The sequence below is a fragment of the Osmerus eperlanus genome, chromosome 20 (assembly GCF_963692335.1).
Source record: "Osmerus eperlanus chromosome 20, fOsmEpe2.1, whole genome shotgun sequence".
Classification (NCBI taxonomy): Eukaryota; Metazoa; Chordata; class Actinopteri; order Osmeriformes; family Osmeridae; genus Osmerus; species Osmerus eperlanus.
The window spans coordinates 1,477,072-1,503,553 of record NC_085037.1 but is presented as its reverse complement, the minus strand read 5'-3'; the positions used below and the strand labels follow the sequence as shown (position 1 = coordinate 1,503,553).

The 26,482-nt window shown below is 42.9% G+C and overlaps 5 protein-coding genes across 8 annotated transcripts in view; all 5 read right to left on the bottom strand.

Annotated features, from left to right (window-relative positions):
* Positions 1–8,637, bottom strand: part of LOC134006758 (H-2 class I histocompatibility antigen, Q10 alpha chain-like) — a 35,854-nt gene extending 27,217 nt beyond the window's left edge. For all 4 annotated transcript variants that reach the window (XM_062445765.1, XM_062445766.1, XM_062445767.1 and 1 more), the window contains exons 1-14: positions 8,406–8,637; positions 5,967–6,239; positions 5,576–5,872; positions 5,153–5,434; positions 4,821–4,943; positions 4,379–4,435; positions 3,557–3,640; positions 3,296–3,358; positions 2,794–2,856; positions 2,197–2,256; positions 1,510–1,593; positions 1,249–1,311; positions 747–809; positions 150–209 (exon numbers count right to left, since the gene is read on the bottom strand). In XM_062445765.1, the coding sequence (XP_062301749.1) occupies positions 150–209; positions 747–809; positions 1,249–1,311; positions 1,510–1,593; positions 2,197–2,256; positions 2,794–2,856; positions 3,296–3,358; positions 3,557–3,640; positions 4,379–4,435; positions 4,821–4,943; positions 5,153–5,434; positions 5,576–5,872; positions 5,967–6,239; positions 8,406–8,463 (1,630 nt within the window). In that variant the 5' untranslated portion in view covers positions 8,464–8,637. The remainder of the gene's footprint in view (positions 1–149; positions 210–746; positions 810–1,248; positions 1,312–1,509; positions 1,594–2,196; positions 2,257–2,793; positions 2,857–3,295; positions 3,359–3,556; positions 3,641–4,378; positions 4,436–4,820; positions 4,944–5,152; positions 5,435–5,575; positions 5,873–5,966; positions 6,240–8,405) is intronic.
* Positions 8,638–9,432: 795 nt separating this feature from the next.
* qrfp (pyroglutamylated RFamide peptide) lies at positions 9,433–10,944 on the bottom strand. The gene is made up of 2 exons (XM_062445680.1): positions 10,895–10,944; positions 9,433–10,468 (listed from the first exon to the last, which is right to left on the bottom strand). Exon 2 carries the CDS (start codon positions 10,466–10,468, stop codon positions 9,968–9,970), a length of 501 nt encoding a protein of 166 aa, XP_062301664.1. The 5' UTR covers positions 10,895–10,944; the 3' UTR covers positions 9,433–9,967.
* A 1,319-nt stretch (positions 10,945–12,263) lies between these two features.
* On the bottom strand, positions 12,264–16,269 carry LOC134040872 (LIM/homeobox protein Lhx9-like). Its single transcript, XM_062487024.1, has 7 exons — positions 15,895–16,269; positions 15,469–15,608; positions 15,011–15,210; positions 14,112–14,220; positions 13,628–13,769; positions 13,156–13,370; positions 12,264–12,961 (listed from the first exon to the last, which is right to left on the bottom strand). Exons 2-7 carry the CDS (start codon positions 15,604–15,606, stop codon positions 12,650–12,652), a joined length of 1,116 nt encoding a protein of 371 aa, XP_062343008.1. The 5' UTR covers positions 15,607–15,608; positions 15,895–16,269; the 3' UTR covers positions 12,264–12,649.
* A 147-nt stretch (positions 16,270–16,416) lies between these two features.
* On the bottom strand, positions 16,417–20,125 carry LOC134040874 (histone H3-like centromeric protein A). The gene is made up of 5 exons (XM_062487026.1): positions 19,759–20,125; positions 18,607–18,743; positions 17,679–17,800; positions 17,476–17,550; positions 16,417–17,194 (listed from the first exon to the last, which is right to left on the bottom strand). Exons 2-5 carry the CDS (start codon positions 18,719–18,721, stop codon positions 17,066–17,068), a joined length of 441 nt encoding a protein of 146 aa, XP_062343010.1. The 5' UTR covers positions 18,722–18,743; positions 19,759–20,125; the 3' UTR covers positions 16,417–17,065.
* A 194-nt stretch (positions 20,126–20,319) lies between these two features.
* psmb10 (proteasome 20S subunit beta 10) lies at positions 20,320–24,199 on the bottom strand. Its single transcript, XM_062487025.1, has 8 exons — positions 23,937–24,199; positions 23,607–23,700; positions 23,308–23,405; positions 22,778–22,918; positions 22,212–22,327; positions 21,454–21,512; positions 20,908–21,059; positions 20,320–20,591 (listed from the first exon to the last, which is right to left on the bottom strand). The coding sequence occupies exons 1-8, from the start codon at positions 23,996–23,998 to the stop codon at positions 20,480–20,482; spliced, it is 834 nt and encodes a 277-aa protein (XP_062343009.1). The 5' UTR covers positions 23,999–24,199; the 3' UTR covers positions 20,320–20,479.
* Between the last annotated feature and the right edge of the window lie 2,283 nt (positions 24,200–26,482).

Here is a 26,482-nt window from a genome sequence, read left to right as displayed (position 1 = left end):
TTGAATGCTATGCTTGCATCACTTTCCTCTGACTACCCTTCTTCAGGATTTAAAGGCTTGTTATAACTTATGTGAACTACATATTGCCACATAATTTTGTCTTATTCGCACATTGTGTGAGCGCTTGCAGTTAAGGACTTTATACTGACCGTTCATGTGTTGTGTGGACTCCTTGTTCAGTAAGAGTGTAGTTGATTCATCTGCTGTCTCTGAAGGACCAAGAAAAGTTTGTTAGATATAAACACCACTTAATGACCTAAAATATCACTGGGTGAAAAACAATTGAATTCACCACTTTGTTTTCAATGTTCTTTGCAGATTTACCATGTTGTAGACTTAACATGAAACATTTCATGATTGTGTGACAGTAAATGAACATAGATTAACCCTTGTGTTATCTTCGGGTCATTCTGACCCATCAGTCATTGTGGCCCACCGTTGTATTGCGATAACTTTACTGCATACAAAAACAAAGTGAGGAATTTTCTTTTAACCGTCGGGCTGTCTCAGACCCCCCACATTGCGAAGGTTAAAAGAAAATGCTATTTATTGTTTTTGTATTGGGTAAAATTGGGTAAACACAACGATGGCTCGTTGTGAACCTTTGGGTCATGTGACCCGAAGTCAGCACAAGGGTTAAGGTAAATACAAGATGATCATAGTTTCACTCCATCCCAAAAGCTTTGATGTCATCCCATATGAACTAATGGATGAGTGGAAATGTTAACCATGTTAAAGACACTAACCTGCAGACACAACAATGACCACACTGCTGCCAGGTGGAGATGGGGTCCCACCACTGGAGTTTCCTGAAAAATAAAGCAGAGGGAAGAGTCACGACCTCAAGATTTCATTCTTGTAAAACTGACGAGAAATTAAGCAGAAGTGGGACACACAATAGAAATATTGTGAATTTTCTCGTTCCAAGTCCTATATGAATAAACTACCAGAATCAGAACTGCTGTCACTGCTTTCTTTCACATCCAAAAAAGAGATTGAAAACAAAATATTCTGACAGATATAATAGTATAAACAAGCATTTTAGTTAATATTATGATACATCTTTTATATCTGCCACAAAAATCTGTGTACCATATGTACCATATGTAGGGATAACATAATAAGCATAATAAGTCATAAGTAAATACAAAATGAGCATAGTTTCATTCCATCCAAACAGCTTTGATGTCATCCCATCCAAAGAAACAAATGGATGAGTGGAAATGTTGCCATGTTAAAGACACTAACCTGCAGAAGCACCAATACTCTGAGTGCTGCCAGTCAGAGATGGGGTCCCACCACTGGAGTTTCCTGAAAAATAAAGCAGGGAGAAGAGTCACGACCCCAAGATTTCAGTCAGGTGTAAAACTGAAGAGAAGTGAAGCAGACGTGAGACACAAAATAGGACTTTTATAAGATACATTTTGTAGGGACAACATTGTAATGATATAATGAAAACACTGGTGTCCCAGATTCAATGAAACATCATCTGTAACAGTCATGTCTTACCTGGAACCAAGTTCGAGGTAGGTAGGAGTGCGGAGGGGGCTGCTGCACCCCCTGGCGGAGAGTAGATGGGCGGCCTGGTCAAAACTAAATTGGAAAAATAATGAATAAAAAGTTGTCTTTTCTTTTTGTTGGTTATGTTCATTTTCTAGTTGTATTTTGATTTCATTATGTGGTTAATTGTGTATCTTATGTACAAAAAATGTCAGTCAGGTTGGAAATTACATTCAGGTCTCACGTGACAACACACTTGTTGGAAACAGGCGTGCAACAGCACAAGAAATTGTCAGCACAAAAGCAAATTTCGGATTTCTTTAGGAATCCAAAAAGATGATCTGATACATTTGCTTTGCCTGTCAATACTATGAGTGGTCGAGGCTCTTATCATCAAGATACAGTATTTTCTAAATCATACTTTCATAATAGCATACAACTTGTTTTCAAGGGCCTTAATCATGTAAGAAAACATGCACAACAATGAACATTTTACTGCATATGTCATTTAAAAAGAAAATGTTCATATGAGTGTTGAGGGTGCCACTTGAATGCTATGCTTGCATCACTTTCCTCTGACTACCCTTCTTCAGGATTTAAAGGCTTGTTATAACTTATGTGAACTACATATTGCCACATAATTTTGTCTTATTCGCACATTGTGTGAGCGCTTGCAGTTAAGGACTTTATACTGACCGTTCATGTGTTGTGTGGACTCCTTGTTCAGTAAGAGTGTAGTTGATTCATCTGCTGTCTCTGAAGGACCAAGAAAAGTTTGTTAGATATAAACACCACTTAATGACCTAAAATATCACTGGGTGAAAAACAATTGAATTCACCACTTTGTTTTCAATGTTCTTTGCAGATTTACCATGTTGTAGACTTAACATGAAACATTTCATGATTGTGTGACAGTAAATGAACATAGATTAACCCTTGTGTTATCTTCGGGTCATTCTGACCCATCAGTCATTGTGGCCCACCGTTGTATTGCGATAACTTTACTGCATACAAAAACAAAGTGAGGAATTTTCTTTTAACCGTCGGGCTGTCTCAGACCCCCCACATTGCGAAGGTTAAAAGAAAATGCTATTTATTGTTTTTGTATTGGGTAAAATTGGGTAAACACAACGATGGCTCGTTGTGAACCTTTGGGTCATGTGACCCGAAGTCAGCACAAGGGTTAAGGTAAATACAAGATGATCATAGTTTCACTCCATCCCAAAAGCTTTGATGTCATCCCATATGAACTAATGGATGAGTGGAAATGTTAACCATGTTAAAGACACTAACCTGCAGACACAACAATGACCACACTGCTGCCAGGTGGAGATGGGGTCCCACCACTGGAGTTTCCTGAAAAATAAAGCAGAGGGAAGAGTCACGACCTCAAGATTTCATTCTTGTAAAACTGACGAGAAATTAAGCAGAAGTGGGACACACAATAGAAATATTGTGAATTTTCTCGTTCCAAGTCCTATATGAATAAACTACCAGAATCAGAACTGCTGTCACTGCTTTCTTTCACATCCAAAAAAGAGATTGAAAACAAAATATTCTGACAGATATAATAGTATAAACAAGCATTTTAGTTAATATTATGATACATCTTTTATATCTGCCACAAAAATCTGTGTACCATATGTACCATATGTAGGGATAACATAATAAGCATAATAAGTCATAAGTAAATACAAAATGAGCATAGTTTCATTCCATCCAAACAGCTTTGATGTCATCCCATCCAAAGAAACAAATGGATGAGTGGAAATGTTGCCATGTTAAAGACACTAACCTGCAGAAGCACCAATACTCTGAGTGCTGCCAGTCAGAGATGGGGTCCCACCACTGGAGTTTCCTGAAAAATAAAGCAGGGAGAAGAGTCACGACCCCAAGATTTCAGTCAGGTGTAAAACTGAAGAGAAGTGAAGCAGACGTGAGACACAAAATAGGACTTTTATAAGATACATTTTGTAGGGACAACATTGTAATGATATAATGAAAACACTGGTGTCCCAGATTCAATGAAACATCATCTGTAACAGTCATGTCTTACCTGGAACCAAGTTCGAGGTAGGTAGGAGTGCGGAGGGGGCTGCTGCACCCCCTGGCGGAGAGTAGATGGGCGGCCTGGTCAAAACTAAATTGGAAAAATAATGAATAAAAAGTTGTCTTTTCTTTTTGTTGGTTATGTTCATTTTCTAGTTGTATTTTGATTTCATTAAGTGGTTAATTGTGTATCTTATGTACAAAAAATGTCAGTCAGGTTGGAAATTACATTCAGGTCTCACGTGACAACACACTTGTTGGAAACAGGCGTGCAACAGCACAAGAAATTGTCAGCACAAAAGCAAATTTCGGATTTCTTTAGGAATCCAAAAAGATGATCTGATGCATTTGCTTTGCCTGTCAATACTATGAGTGGTCGAGGCTCTTATCATCAAGATACAGTATTTTCTAAATAATACTTTCATAATAGCATACAACTTGTTTTCAAGGGCCTTAATCATGTAAGAAAACATGCACAACAATGAACATTTTACTGCATATGTCATTTAAAAAGAAAATTTTCATATGAGTGTTGAGGGTGCCACTTGAATGCTATGCTTGCATCACTTTCCTCTGACTACCCTTCTTCAGGATCTGAAATGAATACTACAGAAAGATACATATTTTCTTCTAGAACCAACAAACGATTGTGAAATAGGGGGGAATTCAAACATTAAAATTAAAACACATATTTGTATTATATTATTTTAAACTGTAACTGACCTAATTGTTCAGAAGGTGTAAAACAACCATAAAGTTGTGAAATAGCAGTGTAAATCAAACACTAAAATACATGACTTTTATTATATTCTTTTAAACTGTAACTGACCTGGTTGTGGAGGTTTACTTCCATTACTTCCATTTACCATTGTAAGTCTTGGTAGAGCTGAAAGGAAATGTCATGTTAACTGCAGTACATGCACTGTATAGTAACCTTAAACTCCCTGATGTTCCATTTACATTGTTGCAAAGGATATAATAATTTCATATTTTCATTATACATGTCAGCTTTCCCAGAAAATACATTTAAAAAAGATTTATCTTATGTTGAAGTTATCGTATGTCATCTGTTGAATTCTCATTCTAATTCTATCTATTCATGTCTTATTCCTCCACTGAGAATATTTATTTTTTGCCTGGTCTGAATTGAAAGATAAAGAGGACAACTTTGTTACATTGGTGTCTCGTTTGAGAATCATAAAAATAAACGCTGAGATGCTAAATCTTTAAGAAATACTTATTTGAATGGAACCAGTCTAAGCACTACTTACTGATGATGCCTCTTTTATAAAGTATGAACAGGAGCCCTCCAACAAAGGCCAGGCATACGATGAAGCCCACAACCCCACCAATAGTCCCGACCTTAACCAGAGGACAGTCACCACACTTGTTTTCTGCAAATAACGGGAGAGAAATGATTGAGCCAGTAATATGAAGCCAGATGACACACATCAAGACTACAGTAGTTTGTCGTAATCAACAGTGTTAGAAACACAACTAAGAAACAGATACAGAAATATCATTAATATAAGATACTTTTTTCTAAATATGTTTGAAATAGGTGTTACTTGGATATGTTCGGAAGGAGGTGACATTGTATTACCAGGGAATTTTTCAATAATTGGTTTAACCAAGGCTTGGTGGTCAATAAAGCAGTCGTAATTTCCTTGGTCATTCATGGGGATCTCAACACGTTTCCAAATCTGGTGTGTGTCATCATGGTTGGGGCGGACTCCTGAAGTCTCCACGCCATCAGAGATGACCACCTCATTCTTCCTGATGTGCAGGGTGATGTCTTTAGGCAGGAATCCAGTGGCCCAGCAGGTGAGTTTGACATTCCCCACGGTTTTGGACGCTTTACCATATGTTTCGACAACGGGAGGCTCTACATAGGAAATAAACATAGTTACAGAGTTACAGATCTATGCCCTAAACATTTAATTATTCAAAGTCAAATGTACCGGTAATACTTACGTGAGGAATTTTGCTCAGCACACCTCACACCAGATACAATATAACTACTCACTTCCTTTACTTTCTTCACGAAGGGATTTCTCGCCATAATCCATGAATTTATTCAGCCAGTCGACACACTCCTTCTCCAGGTAACCCTTGGTGTACTGGTTCAGGATCTGCTCTCCATCCCACTTCCTCTTGGTTGGCAGAGCAGCAGCATTAGGGGCGACCCACTGTGTAGAGGTGTCATCGAAGGCCAGGAAGTCGTCTCCATCGTAGCTGTACTGGTCAAAGCCCTGGATGAATCTCACAGAACCCTGCTTCTCTTCAACCTCACAGCCATGCCTCCACTGAAGACTATGGACATCTGAGACAAAACAAGAATACAAATAAACAGTTTGTAAACACAAATATGGTGGATGATGCACTGGACTGGAGTACTGGTCTGTGTTTGTTCTCACCAGAGTCATTCTGACGCATGCGGTCCATTAGGATTCCAATGTTGACTTTGAACCACTGCTCCTTGAACTTGCGTGACTGAGTGCCTTTGTCCCAGTAGTCTTTATCCAGTCTCTCCTTCATCCAGTCCTGCTTGGGAACCTTCTTCTGAAGATCGTTGTCATAGTAGTCGATCATCCTGTCGTTCAGCAGGCCCATGGCGGTGAACTCATGGATACCAAGTTGATGAATGGGCTTGGAGAGGGCAGTGTAGACGTACTCCAGTGAGTGGCGTCCTGGAGGCGCAAAAATCATGATCAGCGGACAAAGTCATTTTAATCTTTCTTTATTTAAACTGATTAGAACGCTTAAAAAGCATGTATCACTTCCTCAAATGCAAGAAACAGTTTTAGAGTGCCACCACATGCAAAACCTCACACCTTATTTTTGCCATAAAAAGTAACTTTTGTAATGAGTCTATATAGCCAACTGTAAATACTACTATCAATGAACCTAAATCAATAAATCAATTTGACATAGTTCTCCAAACTCAGATAGCTGTTCTCAAAAAGTTAATACAGCAAACTAAACACACTCTTATGTTGGCGAAACAGTTCAATATTCACTGTATAATGAAGCACTGCATTTTATTCTATTCATATTTTTTTTCAATATAAATACTAACATAAAAGCAACAAGTGTATTCTCTGTTGATTTGATAACAAATTCAGCTGTAGATAAACCAACACATGAAATACACTTATAAATGAAGTTTATTCACAATAAATGAAGTTTCTCTGTGTAATGAGGAGTTTAGTTTTAAAACAATGATTTGTCGCTCCCCAAAAATAACAATCAGGGCCTACATAAATATGTAAGTAAATAAATGTACTACAATCATTGAATCAATGTAGCCTACTGCAATCATTGAATCGATGAACTGTCCTTGAATGACATGGTCAATCAGGGTGGCTCTGATTTCATTTGAAACACGTCTGTACCCTATCCTTCTACCTCTCCTGAGTCTCTCCTCTCTCCTTTCAGTAACATTAACCTTAATTTAACCAGGTGTGTCACATTGAGATTAAAAATACATTTTTTTAAGAGACCTGGCCAAGAATGGCAGAAGTACAAAAAAAAGGTTTCATAAACAAAACAAAAACAATTACACACACTCATGAAGACAACAGACAGTCTTTTTCCATGCCCTTAAATTTGTTTAGAGTAACTAGGTCCCGGAGATTAAAACTTTTCTGCAGGCCATTCCAAGCAGATGGTCATGAAAACTAAAAGGTTTTCTTTCCCCACTCAGCCTGAACTTTAGGAACAGTCATAATCATTGTGTTCTGAGCGTAACCCATAAGTGCCATGTTTTTCAGACAGAAATACAGATAAATACCAAGGGAGTCTACCCAGAATGGCCTTCTAGATGAAAACATATAAGTGACTAAGCCAATGAGTTGACAGAGCAGGCCAATTTCCTTTGGAATACAGTGTACAATGATGGTCCTACAGTTACAAACCTTAAAGCTCCATGATACACAGTATCCAACATATGGAGACAATGGACTGACGCACTCATGTTACCTCCTCTTACACCTTGCTCTTGCCTTTTTGGGGCTAACTGAAAACGTAACATGAACAACTGAGAATCCAACTAATAACAGAGTTGTGTTTGTTATGTATGGGAAATGATAAGCTACACAAATGTTTGTGACTTTTGTAAAGCCAATAAAACGTGCTGAAATGTTTTTTTTTCCTGATATATTTACGTTTTGGTTAGCTGTATGAAATACGGTGAACAAATTTGGGAGTTGTGCACAGTGTTTTGAGAAAGACATTACGCATGTGATTTGTAGGCTAATTTGTAATGAAGGAAAATGTAAAATCTGTTTAGGACTAGTTAGTTATTAGTGTTCAGATCCCCTTGTTAAATGTTTTGAGAGCAGGTAGGCTGCCTGAGTTTGGATACATTTTAAAATCGATTAAGAAAAACTGAATCTTGTTCAGTGCAGTATGGAAGCATATTGCATTCACCATAGATGTTTTTTTCACCTTATCTCGTAGCATAATATTGAGAAAAGATAATCTCGTAATTAAGAGATCCTAACTCCCCTAACATGCAAAGGGTCTGTCCTGACCAGTGATGCCGGTAACGCGTTAATCTAATCGCGTTACTTTCTCATTTTGAGCCAATGAGAACATGTTATACCCTGTTATCAGGAAGTTGAGCATTTCCCAGTTTGGCCTAATCCATCAGAGGTAGCCTACAGTAGGCCTAAATTCCTTGTGATTTATTGTGCCATTTTGCAGCTACCAGTCCTTAGCAATAATAAATAGGAATAATGATGAAATGTTCATTATGAACGGTTACATTTAAAAAGTTAAATGTATATTTTATCTGAGGTTAAAATGTATTTTAACGAGAGCACAATTTAATGTAAAACGAAAAGAAAACTTACCGCTGTTAACTGACCCCAACATCTCATACAGGACGAGGATTGCACCGGCAAATAGCATATTTAGTTCCCTCACATTTGTCTGTCCGAAATTCTTTTATAAACTTTTGTTTTTACAGCTTGACTTGGACTGCTCTCACAGGTCCCCTTCTTCAACTGTTGTTGTCGTCGAGATAGTGAAAATGTAAACTTGCACATCAAGTTTTGATAGAGACGTTCTTGTTCCTTCCCATAGCCTATATATAGGCTATGGGAAAATACTTCCTTGTTGGACTACATGGTTGGAATACTTGAAGGTACAATGTACCTATTTTGTTTTCATTACAGTTTTGCTCAATCGATTCGAAATATTTCTCAAACTAGACACACTCTTCTGTTGGCGAAATGGTTCATTAAATTCAGGGCTCTCAAGCATTCGTCGTAAGACTCACGCATTTCAACCATATCTCACGCTGAGAAGTAAGGGATAGGCGAACTTGTCCCGCCATATACACTTAATATACAGGAATACTATATTGTAAGCAGGCATACTGAGATGATAGTTGTCTCGAATTATACAGAGTTAAATGACAGAAAAAGATCACCAGCACCCCCCAAACGTCGACAGCTATGGAAATCTCCCCCCAAAATTGGTGACACACACACACAGACTCCCGTGCCCGCGATGCAGCTGGTTCTGAGCCAGATCACTGTTAACTATTTTGAGAGCAGTTACCCGAGTTAGGAGAAATGTGTCACATCGATTGAGAAAAACTATAACAAATACAAGTTTTGTCCGCCCAAATGTTGTGACAATGAGGCCCTCTGAGACTTGCTTAGCTGCACAGACAGCTCATTGCCAGTAGAATGTCAAATTAAATTTGGCCACCACTTTCCAGCCAATTATGACAGAAACCAGGTCCAATCCAAGCAATTGCATTCGGTGAAGCAAGCTTTCCTCGTTGACTTCTGTGAAAATAGATTAATCAAACTCTAGTTGGAGGAAAGTTCAGACAAGAATTAGAGGCGCTGTTTCTCATATTAGAATTTATTTAGTAATATTTTCTAGTCAAGCTTTAATGCACTAGACTCTTTCTGAGAATAGCAGAAGTTCAGTGTCCCTGTATAGTGCCACAGTTGGCTTTGATGTGACACTCAGACACAATTGTTTAGCACAGAGTACAACAAATACTTAACAGATGGCACAATGAATCAACACATTCACAATCTCACACTCGCAAGTAGTATTTTATTAACTGACAGTGTTGACTTTGATATGTCCTTACAGTAGACTTTGGATTTACAAAGATGAGAGTAGAATGTCCCTCTGCTTAGAATTTTCAATCCCTTGGTACTTTCACTTGGACACAGCGGTCACATTTTGCCGATAGAATACTCGGTGGCTCTACTAGTCAGTTTGTGGTCTGACTTTAGTACCCTTTTCTCCGTCACCCCCTCCTCTTATTTTCTTCCTGTTTACCCCTCAACACCCCACCGCATTTCCACCCCCCTCCCCCTTTCCCACCCTCGAGTCCCGTTTCTTTTTCCTCCTTTCCATGTTCTCTCTTCTTCATCCTCCTTCTCCATCACTTCCTTCCAAAGCGGAACCCAAAGCCCCCCTTTTCCCTGTTGAAGGCCTGAAGACCTCCAGCAATGGACGTCAGGGCCTCGTTCCTCTTCCCCCCCACCTCCCCCTCTTCCTCCCCTCCTTCCTGATAATGCAGGGTCTCCATTGGGTGCCCTGGAAACGGCCCCAGTGGCCTCCTCTCCAGCTCCCCTCTCTGGCCCCGTCGTATGGTCTCCCGTCCCCAGGCATCCTCCACCCCCAGCTCCCTGAGGAGGCCCAGACGGGGGTCTCCAGGCCCCACGCCGAGCAGCGGGCCCCAAGGCCGGAGGCTCCCAGGGACATCCAGAGAAGCCTGGAGCTGGAGTAAAGCAGCCTCCCAGTCGGGGTGCTCCAACGTGGGGAGGACGGCAGCAGGGAAGTGGGGGTGTGTGTTGGCCCCCGGTGCGGGGACCAGGAGGACCAGGGAGAGAAGGACGAGCATGGGCTGTGAGGTGCACAGTTGGTAAGATGGTAGCCTCATCTGAAGAAATTAAAGGGGAAATGTACGAGTCATTCAAAGTAACCAAAAAGCTTTTTCTATCAGGGTGTTGGAAACACAGGGAATAGAAAGCTGATGCCACCCGTGCATGTTGACTTTAATGTAATGTCAATCAGAGGACAACCCCGCTAAGTACCTATAACATGACCACCACACAAGAGTCACATACACTGTGGTCTATGCAAGGTAAATATCAGTATGGTGGGTATACAGACCACATTTAGCTACTGTATGAAATCTAACATGTTCTATATGTTCTCAATACCTAACCCAAACACAAAGACAATAAAAAGTGAAACAAAAGTGAAACTCATAAATACAACTTCAACCACAGCTATTAACCCCAGTTACTTATATTAACTATTTACGTAGTTTACATGACATGATATAATCTGAGAAGTAGCTTACCTTGCAGTGTTTGTTTGTGTGTCTGTCTCCTCAGATTGGCTCTCTAAGCCTTTAAATACTCATCGTAGCTGATATCAGTTGACATGTCCACGGTGTGCGCCATTGCTGATTGGTGCTTAGACCCTCTGACGCACTCCTTGCAACGCATCCCTCCATCACTTACATTCTTCCAACTTGGAAACAGGGTCCGTTTAACCAAGGAACCTGCTAGCGTGCCAATTACTGTTGCTTGATTGTCGGTCCGGTGTGGCAATTCATTAAGGTTTTTGTAAGTAGGAAAACAGTTTGTCGTCATTACGATGGTTTCACTGGGGGGATGCAGACACACCTGGAAGAATTCCATTGTTGTCTGGGCTTCTCCTCACCTCGATTCAGATCCTTTGTGGGCCACGATCGTCATCTCTCGGTCGGTACCCTGAAATCATATCTGTTGTGTTTATTCTGTAGAGGTGGGGTCAGAAAGCCATGACCTGTGAGTGAGTTTCTGTCTCACTCACTTGCACTAGGCCATCTACTCAATGAAAGCATTAAGGTGTGAATAAAAGAATGTTGTAGAATAAAAGCCTTCCAGTTAGAACCCTTTCCAGGTTGCTAAGGTTAAGGACATAACTATTTATTTACAAGCCAGACTCCCCACAGCTGACAAGGGTTGTGTCTGAAACCGTAGTGTTTTAAATCAATGTTATTTGGGTGGCACTTTGTTTTGTTTATAATGTAGGGTGTTGGTAGATGATGATGCCGGTGTTTGTGATCTCTACAGGTAGCTAAGCCAGGTCCATGTATTATCACACAGCTCCACTCTGCTCCCCAGGTCCATGTATTATCACACAGCTCCACTCTGCTCCCCAGGTCCATGTCTTATCACACAGCTCCACTCTGCTCCCCAGGTCCATGTCTTATCACACAGCTCCACTCTGCTCCCCAGGTCCATGTCTTATCACACAGCTCCACTCTGCTCCCCAGGTGCATTGTATGTTTCTGTGGAACCATGGAGTAAACAGGTTCTGTGGCACAAGAGGTACCATGCCGGGTTTGTTATAGCAGAACAACACCGTAAAGAATTCACTTAAGGGCGTCAGATGACTGAGCGGTTAGGGAATCGGTCTATTATTCAGAAGGTTGAAGACGTGCCAAATGACATTGTGTCCTTGGACAAGGCACTTTACCCTACTTGCCTCGGGGGGAATGTCCCTGTACTTACTGTAAGTCACTCTGGATAAGAGCGTCTGCTAAATGACAATGTAAATGTAATGAGTTCAGATTCATTCAGGATCAAAGATCTTAAGTCATCTAGAAAGAGATCCTGGTGACAATGACGATGCTTACTGATGTTATGCGATAGACCAAAACAACCAGACATGGCCGACATTTGTTGATTTTATTGACACACAAAGTATGCATAGTGCAAGTCATGTGAACTGTAGTGCAAGGAACTGTAGTGCATGATGCGCAAAAGACAGAAACATTTACAGTGACTTGTAGGGTATAGTATCAGTTAAAACACAACGTTTTAGCACACTGTATTCTAGTAATTAACACCTGAAATTGTGAAAAAAATACAAACTATTGTGTTTAATATAGTAATATCGTTTTGTGCTAAATGTTTGTGCAATTCAGCTAAACTTTACCTTGAAATGAACAATCATCACACATGATGACATAACATGAGGTGTCATCTAACTTCACAAAGCCTAAGAGTTTAAGTGCTATTTCAGTTCAGAGCCCCCATCTCTCCCCACCATGCACTCGCCAAGGTCAGAGGTCATCAGAGAAGGACAGGCATGGTGCACCATGGGATCTGTAGTCTAGGTACAAGGAATCTTTCAGCATCAACGATTGGTCTGTGGGGCTCTGGGGCGGGTCACTGAGAGGGGCTGTGAGGAGGGAGAGTTCTAGTTGGTTGATGGTGCTGGTCTGGAAGGCCTGGGGCTGCTGGTGGGAGGGGCCGACAGGGGACAGGGATGTGGTAGCCATGGCGTCGGACCTTGGGGGAGCAGGTGAGTTGCTCTGGGACTCGTCTGCCGAGAGGGTCCGTCTCAATTTGGCCCTGGCATTCTGGAACCATACCTGCAAGTGTGTGTGAGTGAGACCGAGTCACATAGACACATGAGATGGCAAAAGAGAAAGCGAGATAGCCAGAAAGTTAGTTCAACTTTCTAGGTAAGCACAACGTCCACTTGAAGTAAACTGCTCACAAGGATGTTGTTGTTGAATGGAAGGGTGGTTCCCAGAGGAATGCAGTGCAGAAGGAGGAGTCTTACCTGCAGAACTCTCTTGGGCAAACCGGTTCGGTGAGACAGACAGCTCCAGTCTCGGCCGTCCGGGTTGTGCTTCTGAGCGAAATACGACTCCATGGCACGCAGCTGCTCGCTGCGAAAACACGTCCTGATTCGCTTGGTTCGCCTTTGCGTCCGCCCTCTAGGGACTCCATCGTCCAATCGCGGCTCAGGGCTACTGACGGACTCCTCCCCCTCCCCTGTTTCAGAGGTGTGGCCAAATGAGTTGGCGTGTGAGTTGCAGTGGGGCAGTTACTGTACATCTACAAAGCCACATTAAGCACGTTTTTTACAGTTTGTCTTTAAACAGCCAAACCAATGAAAGGATTTGTAAATCGCAGCTTTAAGTATTCTAAAAGTTGGACGCTAGGGTAGACATAATTAAAGCAGACTTATATTAAGCAGACTTAATCGACTTGATCTATTGCTGTGTCATCCTTGGTCCTTTCTAACTCACCTTCTCCAAGGGCCTGTTTGAGGTACAGGTTGTGGGGGGGGGTGGTCCTGGCCGTGCTGTCGTCGTGGTAATGAGACTGACAATAGACACTCTCGCCCTGCAGGCAGTACAAGTTGCCAGGCAACAGCGTGACATCACACTCCTGTGGAGTTGCCAGATGAGTAGGATTTATATAGTGCATAGGTCAAATACTTCTAATTGGGCAAAATGATTCAAGTGCCCTTTATTTATCTCACCCTTAGCAATTACAGAAATGAGAAATAGACAAATCCAATAAGTGCCCACTCTCTGAGTCAAAACAAACACCTCAATAGCTTTCAAATAGCGTCAAGTAGCTAATCAAAGACCAATGTCACATCTAGTACAAGGTCAGAGACACAAAGTAAGGCCCAATTCAATCAGATCTTGTTAAATCTGTATACATGTGTAATATTGCAAGCTCAAGCACTGTAAGCTACAGTGAGAAGATAGACATTTCACCGACCTGACAGGAAAAGCACTCGGGGTGAAAGGTCAGCTCACCAGACCTCATGACCATGGCGGACGAGGGGATTGGCTGAGAGCAGCGGGCGCAGCGTCCAATGCTGAAAATCCTGGCCAGGGTTAGACATGACATCACTTATATTGAGATTATTATCATTTGCACTTTTATTTGTTAGTTGTTTATTGTTGGTTATAGAAGTTGTACAGCAGACCAGCCATGTTACTGGATGGCCACCATCCTGTACGCCTCAGCCGAGCTCGGAGTGGCTAACCGGGAGAAAGTGGAAGATTCCCGTTGGGCCGGGCTAGTTGTTAAATCTCCTATAGGCTAATAGGTTGTGAACTAAAATGAGCTGCTCTGAGGCACATAACTCCTGGGCTGAAAACGAGTCCCACTCTGGCCCTGGCCTCAGTTCTGTCCCTAATCTAGCACACCAGATTCAAATGATGTTGGATGAGATGAATCAATGTAGGGAGCCGGCGGGAGAGCGAGGGTCCTAGTTCTTCAGGATGGGTATATATCAGTGGTGGAGCACTGGACTGCCAATCAAGAGGTCACAGCACAGATTTAAATACCCCCCGTACTTCAGTAAAAGCGACTGCGAAACGAATACTGTATATATTGTATATACTGAATATTGTATATTTAATTCTATTCTAATCCCACTTAGTACTGCTAGTTTATGTACCCTTAGTATAGATAGTCCACATATTTACATTTTAGGTATATGTTTATTGTATGCACCTTCCTGCCAAAGCAAATTCCTTGTCTGTGCAAACTTTCATGGCGAATAAATCCCATTCTGATTCCGAATACATTACCTGCTAAGTAAACACACCATCGGATGAATTAATACATTATTGATTTGCAACCAGTGTTACAATCGACAGCAGCCTGACCTGCAGTAATCCTGCTGGCAGAAGATACTGCCGTCTCGACAGTAGAGAGTAGGGTATATTTGCAGCTCACAGTGGCATTGGCTGCAGCGGAGACACGCTTCATGCCATGCCCGCCCAGCAGCCAATAGGACGAAGCGGTCACACACAGGCCCCCCACAGCCAGCACACACCATTGGCTCATCAATAGATGCGGGTGGAGACTAGAAACGAGACAAGAAAAGGAAGTCCATGGTTGAGTCTCAAAAGTCTCCGCTTGAATCCTCAACCTGACTATCATGGAGAAAAAAGAAAAGCATTTGGGCCCACTATAGTGTTTTTCTGTGAGTAGATTGTGTTTGTAACACAAATATTTCACCAGGCTCAGGATTCATTGAGAAACTGAAAGGGTTTTCAATTAGTTAATACATTAAAGATACTGTAAGACAGAACCTGTTTAGGAAACTAGGGACTTGACTAACTCTTATGTGATTGGCTGATGCATTTTCTTCTCCCACATGGCTAATGACTTGAGCCTCGGTCTCCACCCCATCTGAGTTGTTGCCATGGACACTGCCATACAACAGGCCCTCAAGGGTGACATCGTCTTGTGACATCATCCCTGGGGACAGAGGTAAAAGAACAAGATTTAAACACTGACCCCAGAAGCTAACTACAATAACAATATAAATATTTTAAAATAATTTTATTTGCAAAAGGACACAAGATACAGTATATATACACACATTCGTTTTTTGGCAAATGTACCAAGCACCAGCATATCAGGAGCTATGTCACATTCAATATTCACAAATTTCTGGTAAATGTAACATTTCAATTTCACTACATCTGGTAGAATCAAAGTCAAACAATCAAGTTCACGACATCGGAGTTGCAAATTGGCTTACCATGCAGGATGAGTTACAACCAAGTCACAATGCTTCCTGTGAAGCCTCGGACTGGATCACATTCAGGAGCAGCCTCCCCTCTGCGCCAGGGCACTCCAAAAGTCCTGAGATAAAAGCCCCAAATTCTCCTCTCTATTCACACACGTTAAACTGCACTCTTTAACTCCCAGAAACGTTTGCTAGTTTAAGTTCTCCAGGGTTCTGGCTAACAACATGCTCAGCCTCGGTTCTGCAGTTCCAACTGACGTGTCGTTTAACAGCTTGCCTCCTAAATGGTCCCCAGTCTGCGTTTCAGTCCCAGGTGATGTTCCAGAACACCTGTAAACAGAACCGACAGGTGCTTCGCGACACAGGTAGAAGATCTGATTGGCTGAAGGAAGGACAGGTGGGACCGAGGCACCAGGAAGCTGTCCCCAGGGACCAATTAAATCCAGAGAGCCAATACGAGGGCACCTGGGTCCAGCTTGAAGATACCACAGACTGAAAGGTGCTAGACCATGTGTCCCACTACCCCCTCTGAAACCTAGCAGCTGTTTTATTGTAGGCAGTTACATAAAGACATAACAATTCTCTTCACCGGTAACATCTCACACAGGCTTTAAATCAAACTCCATTTAACAGTTTTGCATTTAAAATACAACATTATTTACATCAAAATACAACATTACTTACTATACAATATGAATACAGAAATGTTTCTCTGTCAACAAACAGTCTACAGGTACAATAATAAAACGCTGCTAACCAGGTCCTGTTTGAATGGGAACGTGTGATTAAAGAATTAACACAAGAAAGTCATGAACCCTAAGTGCTTAAAATGCGGATACTGTCACAATGCATATGCCAGTTCAGGTGGATTGATCAAAGGAAGTCTGTAGAAAAATATCTAGTTAGTGATGCTAAGCATCTACAATTATCATGGCTTCAAGGAGATAAGGCATAAGGCATCATGCAGGGCTCACCTAGCACCAAAAAGCATTGATTTAATCCAAATGTGTGTCTGTGTCACACCTGGAACAGAAAGTGAGTCTTTAAAATGTCCACCTCCAGAGTTTTCGATTCATTACAAGCCTCAAGAACTAAGGCGGTTAAAAGATTGAAAAATAAACTAAAATGAACGCATCGTGCTCAGTGCTGATGTCCCGTCCGGAGGCCCCCGACCCCCCCTCCCTCAGAGACTCTCCACCCCGCGGATACGTCGGACCAGCTGCAGGTCACGTGGGAACAGGGTCACGCGCTTGGCGTGGATGGCACACAGGTTGGCATCCGAAAACAGCATGACTAGGAAAGCCTCTGCTGCCTTTGAGGGGTGGAGAAGGAAATATATGTGGATGGAAGAAAGAGAGAAACAAAGGAGAGAGAGAGAGAGGAAAATACAGAGGATATAGAAGAGAGCGTGAGTCAGCGAGAGAGACAATGCAGAGAAGGAATGCAGAGGGAAGAAACAAAGAAAGATGGGAATGTTGATTTATTGTTTAGTCAACTCAATAACAAACATGTTTCTGCACCCCAGCGTTAAACCATGAAGCATTGCCGTAAATAAGCAGATAGAAAAATCTAAATAAACAAGAGCCCGTTTACCTCCTGCAGGGCTTGGAGAGCCAGAGCCTGCCACCTCATGAAGTCTCTGGCATATGTCTGGCACACCTCCCTCACCTGAGGCACCCAGAACAAACGGTTGGGAGGAAAAAACAAGATTATGAAGGAATGTTTTGGGGGGAAGTTTCTATTAATGATATAGTTTCTCTTTTTTGGGGGTTGTTGTCAGGCTTACACAAACCTACCAAACGTGAGAAAGGACCCTTCCTCAAGAGCAGGTTAGTGCTCTTCTGATACTTCCTGATCTCCATGAGAGCTTTGGATCCTGGACGGAACCTCCTCTTCTTGCGAGGCGAGGCGCCAGGTGCTGAGGTGAGGTAGAAATGGTACTAGCATCACCAGCTGAATATTCGGTTCAAATTGTACTAGCTTCACCAGCTGAATATTCTGTTCAATTCAATTCACTTAATTCTGAAGGAAAGTGTTCAGTTAACTCAGCCAGGTACATAATAAGTAATAACATAAGCATTGATGTATTCAGGCTTTGTACGTTCACCTGGGCTTACATCCGATCCCTAGAACCTGTGTGTCTCAGCCTTGATTAGCTTGCGAACCGGGCACTGTACAGACAAGAGTTGACACTTTTCTAGAGATCATTTTCCAGAAGTTTCCCAGGACACTTTAGTATGGTATGGTATGACTGGCAGGAATCGCGCCATACACGCACCTCCCTGTGGAAGTTGAATTTAAAAGATGTGCTGTCTATGTCAATAATACTGATCTATGAAATAATCTTTTACATGCCAAGAATTTATGACAATTTGATCTTTGTGCAACTATTGTGCTACCGTGTGTGGTGACTTGGGGGCTCTGTTCAAAATACTCTCATCCATAAACCTACCATTTGAATTTTAATATGATCCTGAACATAACAATCCTTTCTGATTGCAATGTTATTGGTTTTGGGGAGCTCTAGCAGTTTATTCTCAGTTAAACAAAAACAAAGAGAATGTTAAAATAATTTCCCAGGACATTTTACTCTTTCTCTAGGGTTCCATGACTGGGAAATTGGTCAACTGTTGGAGGCGTTGGAACAGTATGTTCTTATGTTTCGGTTCGAGCTAGATCTGTGATTTAACGGCATCTTTCTTCCTCGTGCTTCTCCCTCCTCACCTGAAGGACCGCTCCTACGCGGGGAGTGGGACACGGACGGCCCCGGCGGTGGCTGTGGTGGCCGACGCTTCGGCGTGGTGCCCTTCCGTCGGTTGGCAGATGTGTCGCGGCGCATCCTCCAACACCAAACCTGAGGACTAATTATCACTACGTTAATAGTCTGTCTGTAGGTAGGACAAACTCCCAATGTAATCACAAGAGTAGGGTGACCATATTATGGTTTTCCAAAAAAGAGGACCACTTGCCAGGGGGTTGGAATAATATGGTTCAAAACATGGTTGAATGCAAACATGGATGAATGCACTGTTGTACAGTGAAAAAAAAAAACTTTTAGCATAACATAAATAGGATATATCGTTTGGGCATTGTTTCCTATAAGCTGTCACTTGCTGCTACCGTCAAGCAACTGTTTGATGCCGACCGCAACAACGCATCGCTTGTTTGCGGATTGACAGACAGAGTTTTGGCCAATAGTTGCGGCAAACCTCTAATAATCGACCAATTGTAGTACGAGAAGGCGGGACTTACAAAGACGGGTTAGCAATACAAACATGCGCGCGCACACAATTAAATATAAGACCGACATTATAATGCAACTAAAGCCGAATAATAATAACTAAAATAATGCATTGTCTCAAATTTAGAAATCCCGGCCGGACGCCTTTTAAGGTCCGAAAAAGTCAGGGAAAACAGAGGACGTATGGCCACCCTACTACACAAGAGTTCCAAGCTTCATCAAAAGCTAAATACATTTTTTAACACAGTGCAACAAAAACACAGCTGTGTGACAATGTGCAATGCATTATTCACTGACGCTATTTAGTACATTTACTTCCTGAAACAGTAAACGTTCGCAGTTTCATTGTAGCATTAGCATAATTAGCATATGCTGGACGGACTGGACAGAAGCTTGAGATGCATACGTTTTCGATCGTTTAAATGAAAATCACGCGTCACATAAAACAGCCCAAATAAAAACAACATTAGTTAGCTAGCCAAGCTGTTTTGAACGTGCCTGTATACTGAGGGTGATCGTGCAGGGAATCCCGAACAGAGCAGATAGGTTAGCTAAACTCGACGCACATGTTATACGCTAAACAAAGTTAGCAAGCAACATTTCTTTCGGTCTACAACAGCCAATCGTATACTTACCAATTGGTTAAAAAGGCTCGGTCTGCTGTATCAATGAATCGGGAAGCGAACGGACTCAATGCTAGCCCTTCAGCAAGACAGAAAATCACTCTCAAAAACAACCGAGAACCAAATAGAATTCAAACCACGCGCTGCTCCGTTGTTTCCTTGCTGAGCCAATAGACGCAGCGGATCTGTGTCGAGAGCGTACAGTTGAACGACAATTGGACGAATGCCGTTTAAAGGGCTGAAGTTTGTTGTGTTCCGTTAATTATTAGTCTCCGAAACGTTTCACATATCACTATAACTACATAGGCCCAGTTTCCCAGACATGGATTAAGCCTAGTCCTAGCCTTAAACACGTTAACAATGGAGATCTTCATATATTTTTTGTCTTACTTTTGGACTAGGCTTATTCCATGTCTGGGAAATTGGGTCATACTGACAAAACATAACACAAAAATACATACCATATCACTATCTTGAGAGGGTACCTGGTACACCAGATCAATAAAAGCAGAAAATGCCTATTCTAGTCTAGTCTAAAGCACAAGTGGTGCACCCCTAAAAAAAAACACACCATTTGACAAAATAAAACCATTTTTTGTATTAGCAACACAAAATCAAAACCAAGACCGCTGTGATGACACAAGTAAATACGCCTTCTCGAAATGCAGCCCTATGCAGAATACAATTTGTTTAAAATGCATGACTTTCATCAAGCCTACGGCACGTTAGTGTTTCACTGAGTGTCCATGAGATGCACAGACTCCTCCACAACGTCCAATGGGAGGGGTGTGATCGTCTCCGTCAGAACTGCTGTGGTTCCCGGCTTGTACTTGTACTGTCCCTCTCTGAAAACAGGAAGAGGAGAACGATTGGGATGTGAACCAACGCACAGAGCAAAGCACAAAAGGAACTATAAATGTCGAGCGAGTACGAAAGAGAGAGTGATAAGGAGAAAGAGAGAGATACAAAAAGGAAGTGACAGAGCAAAAGAAAGAGAAAGCGGGAGTGACAGAGAGAGAAGAGAGAGGACAAAGAAAGTGTATGCACGTGAGACGGAGACAGATCTCACATCGGCCCTCGATGAACACGTATGTCAATAAACTTAGGCTTTGATAGGAAAATGATCATGATCAATCAAGTAAAAACCAAATCCAAACTCACTTTTTCCCCTTCTGTACGGGCTGGTCAAAGCCCCTGTGATACGTCACGCCGGCCTGAGTGATGATGCACAGGTCCACGTTGCTGCCTGATCCCAGATCGCAGAAGATCCCCGCGGTGATAGCATCTCTCACCAAACACCTAGCCTCCTCCAGCTGGAGGGAAGGATGGGCGGAGGGAGGGAGGAGAGAGGGAGGGAGGGAGGAGGGGGAAGGAGAGAGGAGAAGAGAGAAAGAGAGGAGGAGGAGAGGTGGGGGAGAGAGGAGAGGCGTGTGGAGGCAGGGAGGGAGGAGGGGAGATGGGGGAGGACATAGAGGGTGGATGAGGGGGAGAGGAGCAGGGGAAGAGAGAGGAGACGAGGTATAGTGGAAGCGATGAGGAGGAGGAGAGGTGGGAAAACTTTTCATTTGTTGTCTTTTTATGGTCTGACAACCAGTATCTCTCTCACTCAGGTGGAGGAGAAGAGATATGAGGACAGAACCAAATATGATCTGTCGTTGAGTTAAACTAGCCTACTTGTTTTTACAGAACAACCGAAATGTATCCCACCTCCATGTTTGACTTGTACCTGTCCTCAAAGACAGAGACAGCTGCAGCAGCTCCCGAACCTGTAAAGAACATGTGACCATCCTGAGATTTCCAATCCACTTAACTGTGAGAGATGTAAAGGTGTCGTCTCCAGTGCCCGGCTGGTAACAGTATACTCAAGCTCAGGGGTAACCACACCTTTGTGGTTGCTGCTCCTTGACTGTGTGGAACAGCATTCCATAGACTCTTTTAATTCCAGACTTAAGACTTATTTGTATTGGCTAGCATATGAAACCTGATATGGCTGACTTTTGGCCTGTGCCTGGGCTGTTGTTCCCATGGGCTGTCTTGTTTATGTTGGTGTTTCATGTATTTTGTGATTTTTACTCTTGTCTGTGCAGTACTTTGGTCAACGTTTTTAGTTTATAAATGTTCATAATAAATTAATTTTTATTGTATTGAGCTGAAATGATTCTAAACAATGTGACAAGATCTTGACTCATCTCCAATTCCTCTGACAAATCTATGTTGAATATATCATATATTGATCCTAGTGTAGTATGTGGTCAGGTAAAAGTGGCCCTCAGAATCTGAGAACTCTAATTTAAACTCAAGCCGAGTTGGGCTCCACAAGTGAAATATAAATTATCCTTCCTACAGTTAACTGATCCTAAACTGAGATGAGGAATGAGATTCTGCCTGATTGTCTGTGTGTCCTACAGGGAAGAGGACAGGGGGTAGAGGATCAGACCAGAGGTGGTTCTCCAGGGTGAGCTTACCCATGGTGAGGAAGGGCAGCTTGTCGTAAGACCCGTGAGGGTACACGCTGTAGAGATGTGCCCCCGTCACGTCGACCCCCCCAACGATGAGAGATGAGCCGATATGACCCTGGTACCTGAAACACAGGGGGTGTACAGTTACACAGGAACGTTAGCCCTCATATGTCCAACTTATGTGAAAAAGGGTTTTCCTGATAATTCTACAGGCCACCAGACACACAACACTTGGTTTTTAGCCAGGCAATGGCAACAATCGCTTGCTGACTGTGCTGGCCCATTCAACACAACAGAAGTGATTGTATTTTGTGAGTTTTCCTGCGTCGGTCGCCCGTGAATCGCTCGCCTGCAGTGTGTGATGGCCTCAAGTGTTAGTAGATTGTTTTCTCAGACTGATTCATTTTTCATTTCTGATTTCAGTTTTAGGTTAAGCGATGAAGCCGATTTCCACTCTTGGATGACTAGCAAGCCGTCACACCAAGCTTTCATGAACACACACACCTCCCCCACCTACCTAGTCTCTCTTTCGAACGTCCTTCTCTCTCTCCTCCTCTCCCGTTGGATCTCACCTGAACAGCATCTGTTTCAGCTGCCGCGTCACCGTGACGACGAGAGGCGGGCGCCCGGTGCTGAGGGAGTGCAGCTCCACGTTGGACGACATCATCTGCGTGGTGACCTCGGCGTCCGCGGCCACGCCCGCCCCGCAGCAGCTGCAGAGGGTCAAAGGTCACACTCACGGCTACGGGGACAAACCCGAGTAACGTATCGTGATTCTATGTACTGTATTCATTTAGACACTTTTATCAATACTTATAGTGACATATTGTGGGGGTGTTGACCACAGAGACTCAATCTCCAGTCAAATGCTCTAACCCTACCACTGAGCTATAACCCCCCCCCCCCCCCCAACCGTCCCCTCCTTCATGGGTTCAGGGGCTAAGTCAAGGAAGTAGTGTAGTGTAGAACATACTCAGATACATGGACTAGCATGGTCTTGGTTCATGAACGCATAATGCCAAAAAGAACAGAATAGAAAGAGTCACATTTTCAACCTGGGTACAAGGTTATCTCAGGTGCAGGTTGTCTCTGAATCACTCACTAGATGTTCGGAGCGATGTAGTGGATCTTCATACAGTTCTTATCGGCCACCACCATGTCGTCTGTGGCTCTGGTGTCCGCTCCAAGAATCACCCCATCCTGAGGCCCGAGAGAGGGGGAGAGAAGGGGAGAAAGAGAGAGAGAAGGTGAAATGGATGATCCTAACAAAACCAAGCCATCATTTACAATACCTGTATTAAAAGGATAGAAATGGCCATGAATAGGATGTTCATTGCAACAAAGCTAAATTAGCTGCAGATGTCAATCATGGCTTCCACCTTAGTTCCCTGTGATTCTCACCTTGAAGATGATGCCAGCAATAGTAGTTCCCGTCTTCCTGGCTTTGGGTGCACAGAGGCCCTGCTCTGACAAGCTCCCCTCCAACACAGCATTCCTGTCAAAAAAATAAGGAATAGTGTGTAGTCGACTTTTGACCATGGGGTTTATGCTACCTCCCTGATGGGTATAGGTCAGGTGTGACAGCTTAAGTTATCTTACTAGTAGTTCAATTAAGATAGTACACTACGCACACGTGTGTTAATGTCACCAAATATTCCTGTGATGAATTGCTGTTAGTTCATGAAGCTACGGTGCTGCTCACTTTCATAAAACATCTTGATCGAAACTCACCTGCGCGTATTTTCAAAGCAAAAACCTCCACTTGGGGGTTGGCAGGGCCTGGAATTGAGCATCTTTGAATGAGAAAATCCGTCTGCGTTTGGCGAGTCTTAAAGTTCAGGTAAGAGTCTTAGTTACTCGACGTGACTTTTTCACTCGCGTAGGCCTACCCCCCAGTTAGAAAATACAAACACTGAAACGGCAACCTGTAATGGCTGAATGTGTCAGCGTTTTGCGTTGGGAAGATGTCTTTCACTTTCAATTTTACATCATGACTTCTGGCTAATCAAAATGTCCCTTGATCTGAGGACGAGACAAAATGGATACTACAGTGAGGGTTCACGAGATGTAAAAGTGTAAAAGTTAATGTTATATACAAAGTTTTATCATGGTAGGCTATATGTATTTAAAGTCATACGAAGGGGATGAAGATTTTTTGTTTCATGTTTCTTATTAAATGTAGCTGTAAGCCATTTAAATTCCCATTCTGCGTTGTAGATGTATTTTTATTTATCATCATTTAATATTTTGTTGCTATATTTGGCCTAATTACAGCTGTCGTCTTTCCACATTTAGTCATTTCACACGCACTCATCGTGTACCATGTAGCTTATTTGGTACTTATAATTACTTCTCATTCAGCCGTTTGGAGTGTTAGTTTCTGTTTGAGAAAAGAAGGGACTTTCCATCTGTGCAATATGCATTTCTACAGTATGATACTGAGCCCATTACATATAATAAGAACAGACTGTCACCTAGTGGCCATATGAGAAACGGCATGCACACCGACAAGAAAATCGACAAGAATCTTGACTCATCCAGCATTTATTAATTTAAATTAGCCTTATATTTTCAAAACATATTCACAAATTATATAACTATTATAAAAAATAATTTGTCCATATCCTTTCTGGGTAACTACAGCATTTCTGGAGGTCCTTTGAGAAAGCGGAGAATGCTGGTGGACATCAGAAGAAGCAGGCACAATGGGGGAGATCATCCTGAGAGAGGTCAGACACGGCCCACAACACAGTCTTCACCACCAGCCTCTGAATCTCATACCGAACCAGACGCTTTCTTTCCGCCTTGATCTCCTGCTCTGCCCCAACCTCCAGTTTCTCATCTTTCACAACCGACAACCTGTATAACCGCGATTGGTCGCTATCCCGTGTGGAGCCAACCAATTGGCCGATACCCAACATGACTGGGCCGTCCTCGGACGCCATTCCTTCCGGCGGAGCCGCCAGGTCCCGCCTCCTCGGAAGAGATTCCGGTATTGTTGGACACGGGTTGCGAACGATCCTCCCGCCGTCGATCGAGGACATGCCCAAGGCGAAATCTGCCCAGCTGCGCATGAACTGGAACACCTCCACGGAGATGCCCTTCTGGGCCAGGAGGACATGTTTGCTGATGTTGCCGCCGCACTCCGCCGCGAAGACATCTAGAACCTGGTTCAGGACCAGCCCAGTCAGCCTCCCAAACAGCATGTCATACTCGTCCTTGGTGTAGTCTTCCCACCTGGGGATGGACATGCATACGACTACCTCAGCTATAATGTCCAGTAACACGCAGCGACCACATTGGACCACAAGGGATCAACGCCTTCTCAGACCAGCCTGGCCGTTCTCCTCACACAGGTCAATGTCCAAGGGAACGTCTTAACGTCTTTACATTTTACAAAGTAGATGCTACTTAAAACAATAAAGGGTTCTTCAGTTTTTCATGGGGCAAGACCACCTAAAAACCTAGGCTAAAATCTAGTAGAACACGGTTTATAGGTCTATCAACCAAGCAACCAATCAGTCAACTTACATCATAAAGGACCTCCAGGTAAAACAGTTGAATAGAACACAGATTGCAGGTCAATAGTAAGTCGTCCTTTCAATCAATCAATCATCCAACCAAACGACCAGCCAGCCGGCCTACCAACCAGCTAACCAATCATCTATCAGGGTGGGGGACAATCAACCGACCAAGCAGTCAGCCAACCTACATTTTAAAGGCTGGTGGCATGTCAGGGTCCCTGCGGCCGGTGATCAGCGTGTTGAGGTCCACCAGATGGCCTCTTCCTCGGTAGCTGTTGAGGACCATCAGCATCTCCTCACACACCTCACTGATTAACTTCATGGCCACCCTCAGCAAGACGGCTGGGATGCCCGTCATCTGCTCCAGGGCTGCAATGGTGACGCTGGTCTGCTCCTCGGGGACAGGGTCGCACCAGGACGGAGGGACAGGAGGAGGCTGCTGTTTTAGGGGGGGGGAATCTTAAGAGTTTAAGTTTATTTGCCATCTGGGACAAGTACAAGTACAGCTATGTTGAAATGATTGGTCCTGCTCGTCTCAACGTTTCCTTGTGGTCTGTCCTCGTCAAATACATCTTCATTCTTTATGAGCTGAACATTCTTAGCAAATATGCAATATGAAATATGCAAACCATAAGTTCAAAATAGTGACAAATGTTGCTAGTGAAACTGTATCGTCTTACGTACAATGTGCCAAGTCCAAGTGACAGGATTCCCCAAGTCTGCTTCCCCCCCCCCCCCCCCCAAAAACAGGTC

Excerpts from the sequence above, each read along its gene's own strand:
- LOC134040872 (XM_062487024.1), bottom strand. The coding sequence starts at position 15,606 with ATGATGTCACAAGACGATGTCACCCTTGAGGGCCTGTTGTATGGCAGT. Across the intron at positions 14,221-15,010 it reads TGCCAGCAGGATTACTGCAG|GATTTTCAGCATTGGACGCT; the intron begins GTCAGGCTGCTG and ends AACCCTGGCCAG. Across the intron at positions 13,770-14,111 it reads CCGAGTGCTTTTCCTGTCAG|GAGTGTGATGTCACGCTGTT; the intron begins GTCGGTGAAATG and ends GCAACTCCACAG.
- psmb10 (XM_062487025.1), bottom strand. The coding sequence starts at position 23,998 with ATGCTCAATTCCAGGCCCTGCCAACCCCCAAGTGGAGGTTTTTGCTTT. Across the intron at positions 22,919-23,307 it reads TACATCGCTCCGAACATCTA|CTGCTGCGGGGCGGGCGTGG; the intron begins GTGAGTGATTCA and ends GACCCTCTGCAG. Across the intron at positions 22,328-22,777 it reads CTGAAACAGATGCTGTTCAG|GTACCAGGGTCATATCGGCT; the intron begins GTGAGATCCAAC and ends CCTGTGTTTCAG.
- qrfp (XM_062445680.1), bottom strand. The coding sequence starts at position 10,468 with ATGAGGCTACCATCTTACCAACTGTGCACCTCACAGCCCATGCTCGTC.
- LOC134040874 (XM_062487026.1), bottom strand. The coding sequence starts at position 18,721 with ATGCGCCGCGACACATCTGCCAACCGACGGAAGGGCACCACGCCGAAG. Across the intron at positions 17,551-17,678 it reads AGGGTCCTTTCTCACGTTTG|GTGAGGGAGGTGTGCCAGAC; the intron begins GTAGGTTTGTGT and ends TGGGTGCCTCAG. Across the intron at positions 17,195-17,475 it reads CTCTCCAAGCCCTGCAGGAG|GCAGCAGAGGCTTTCCTAGT; the intron begins GTAAACGGGCTC and ends CACCCCTCAAAG.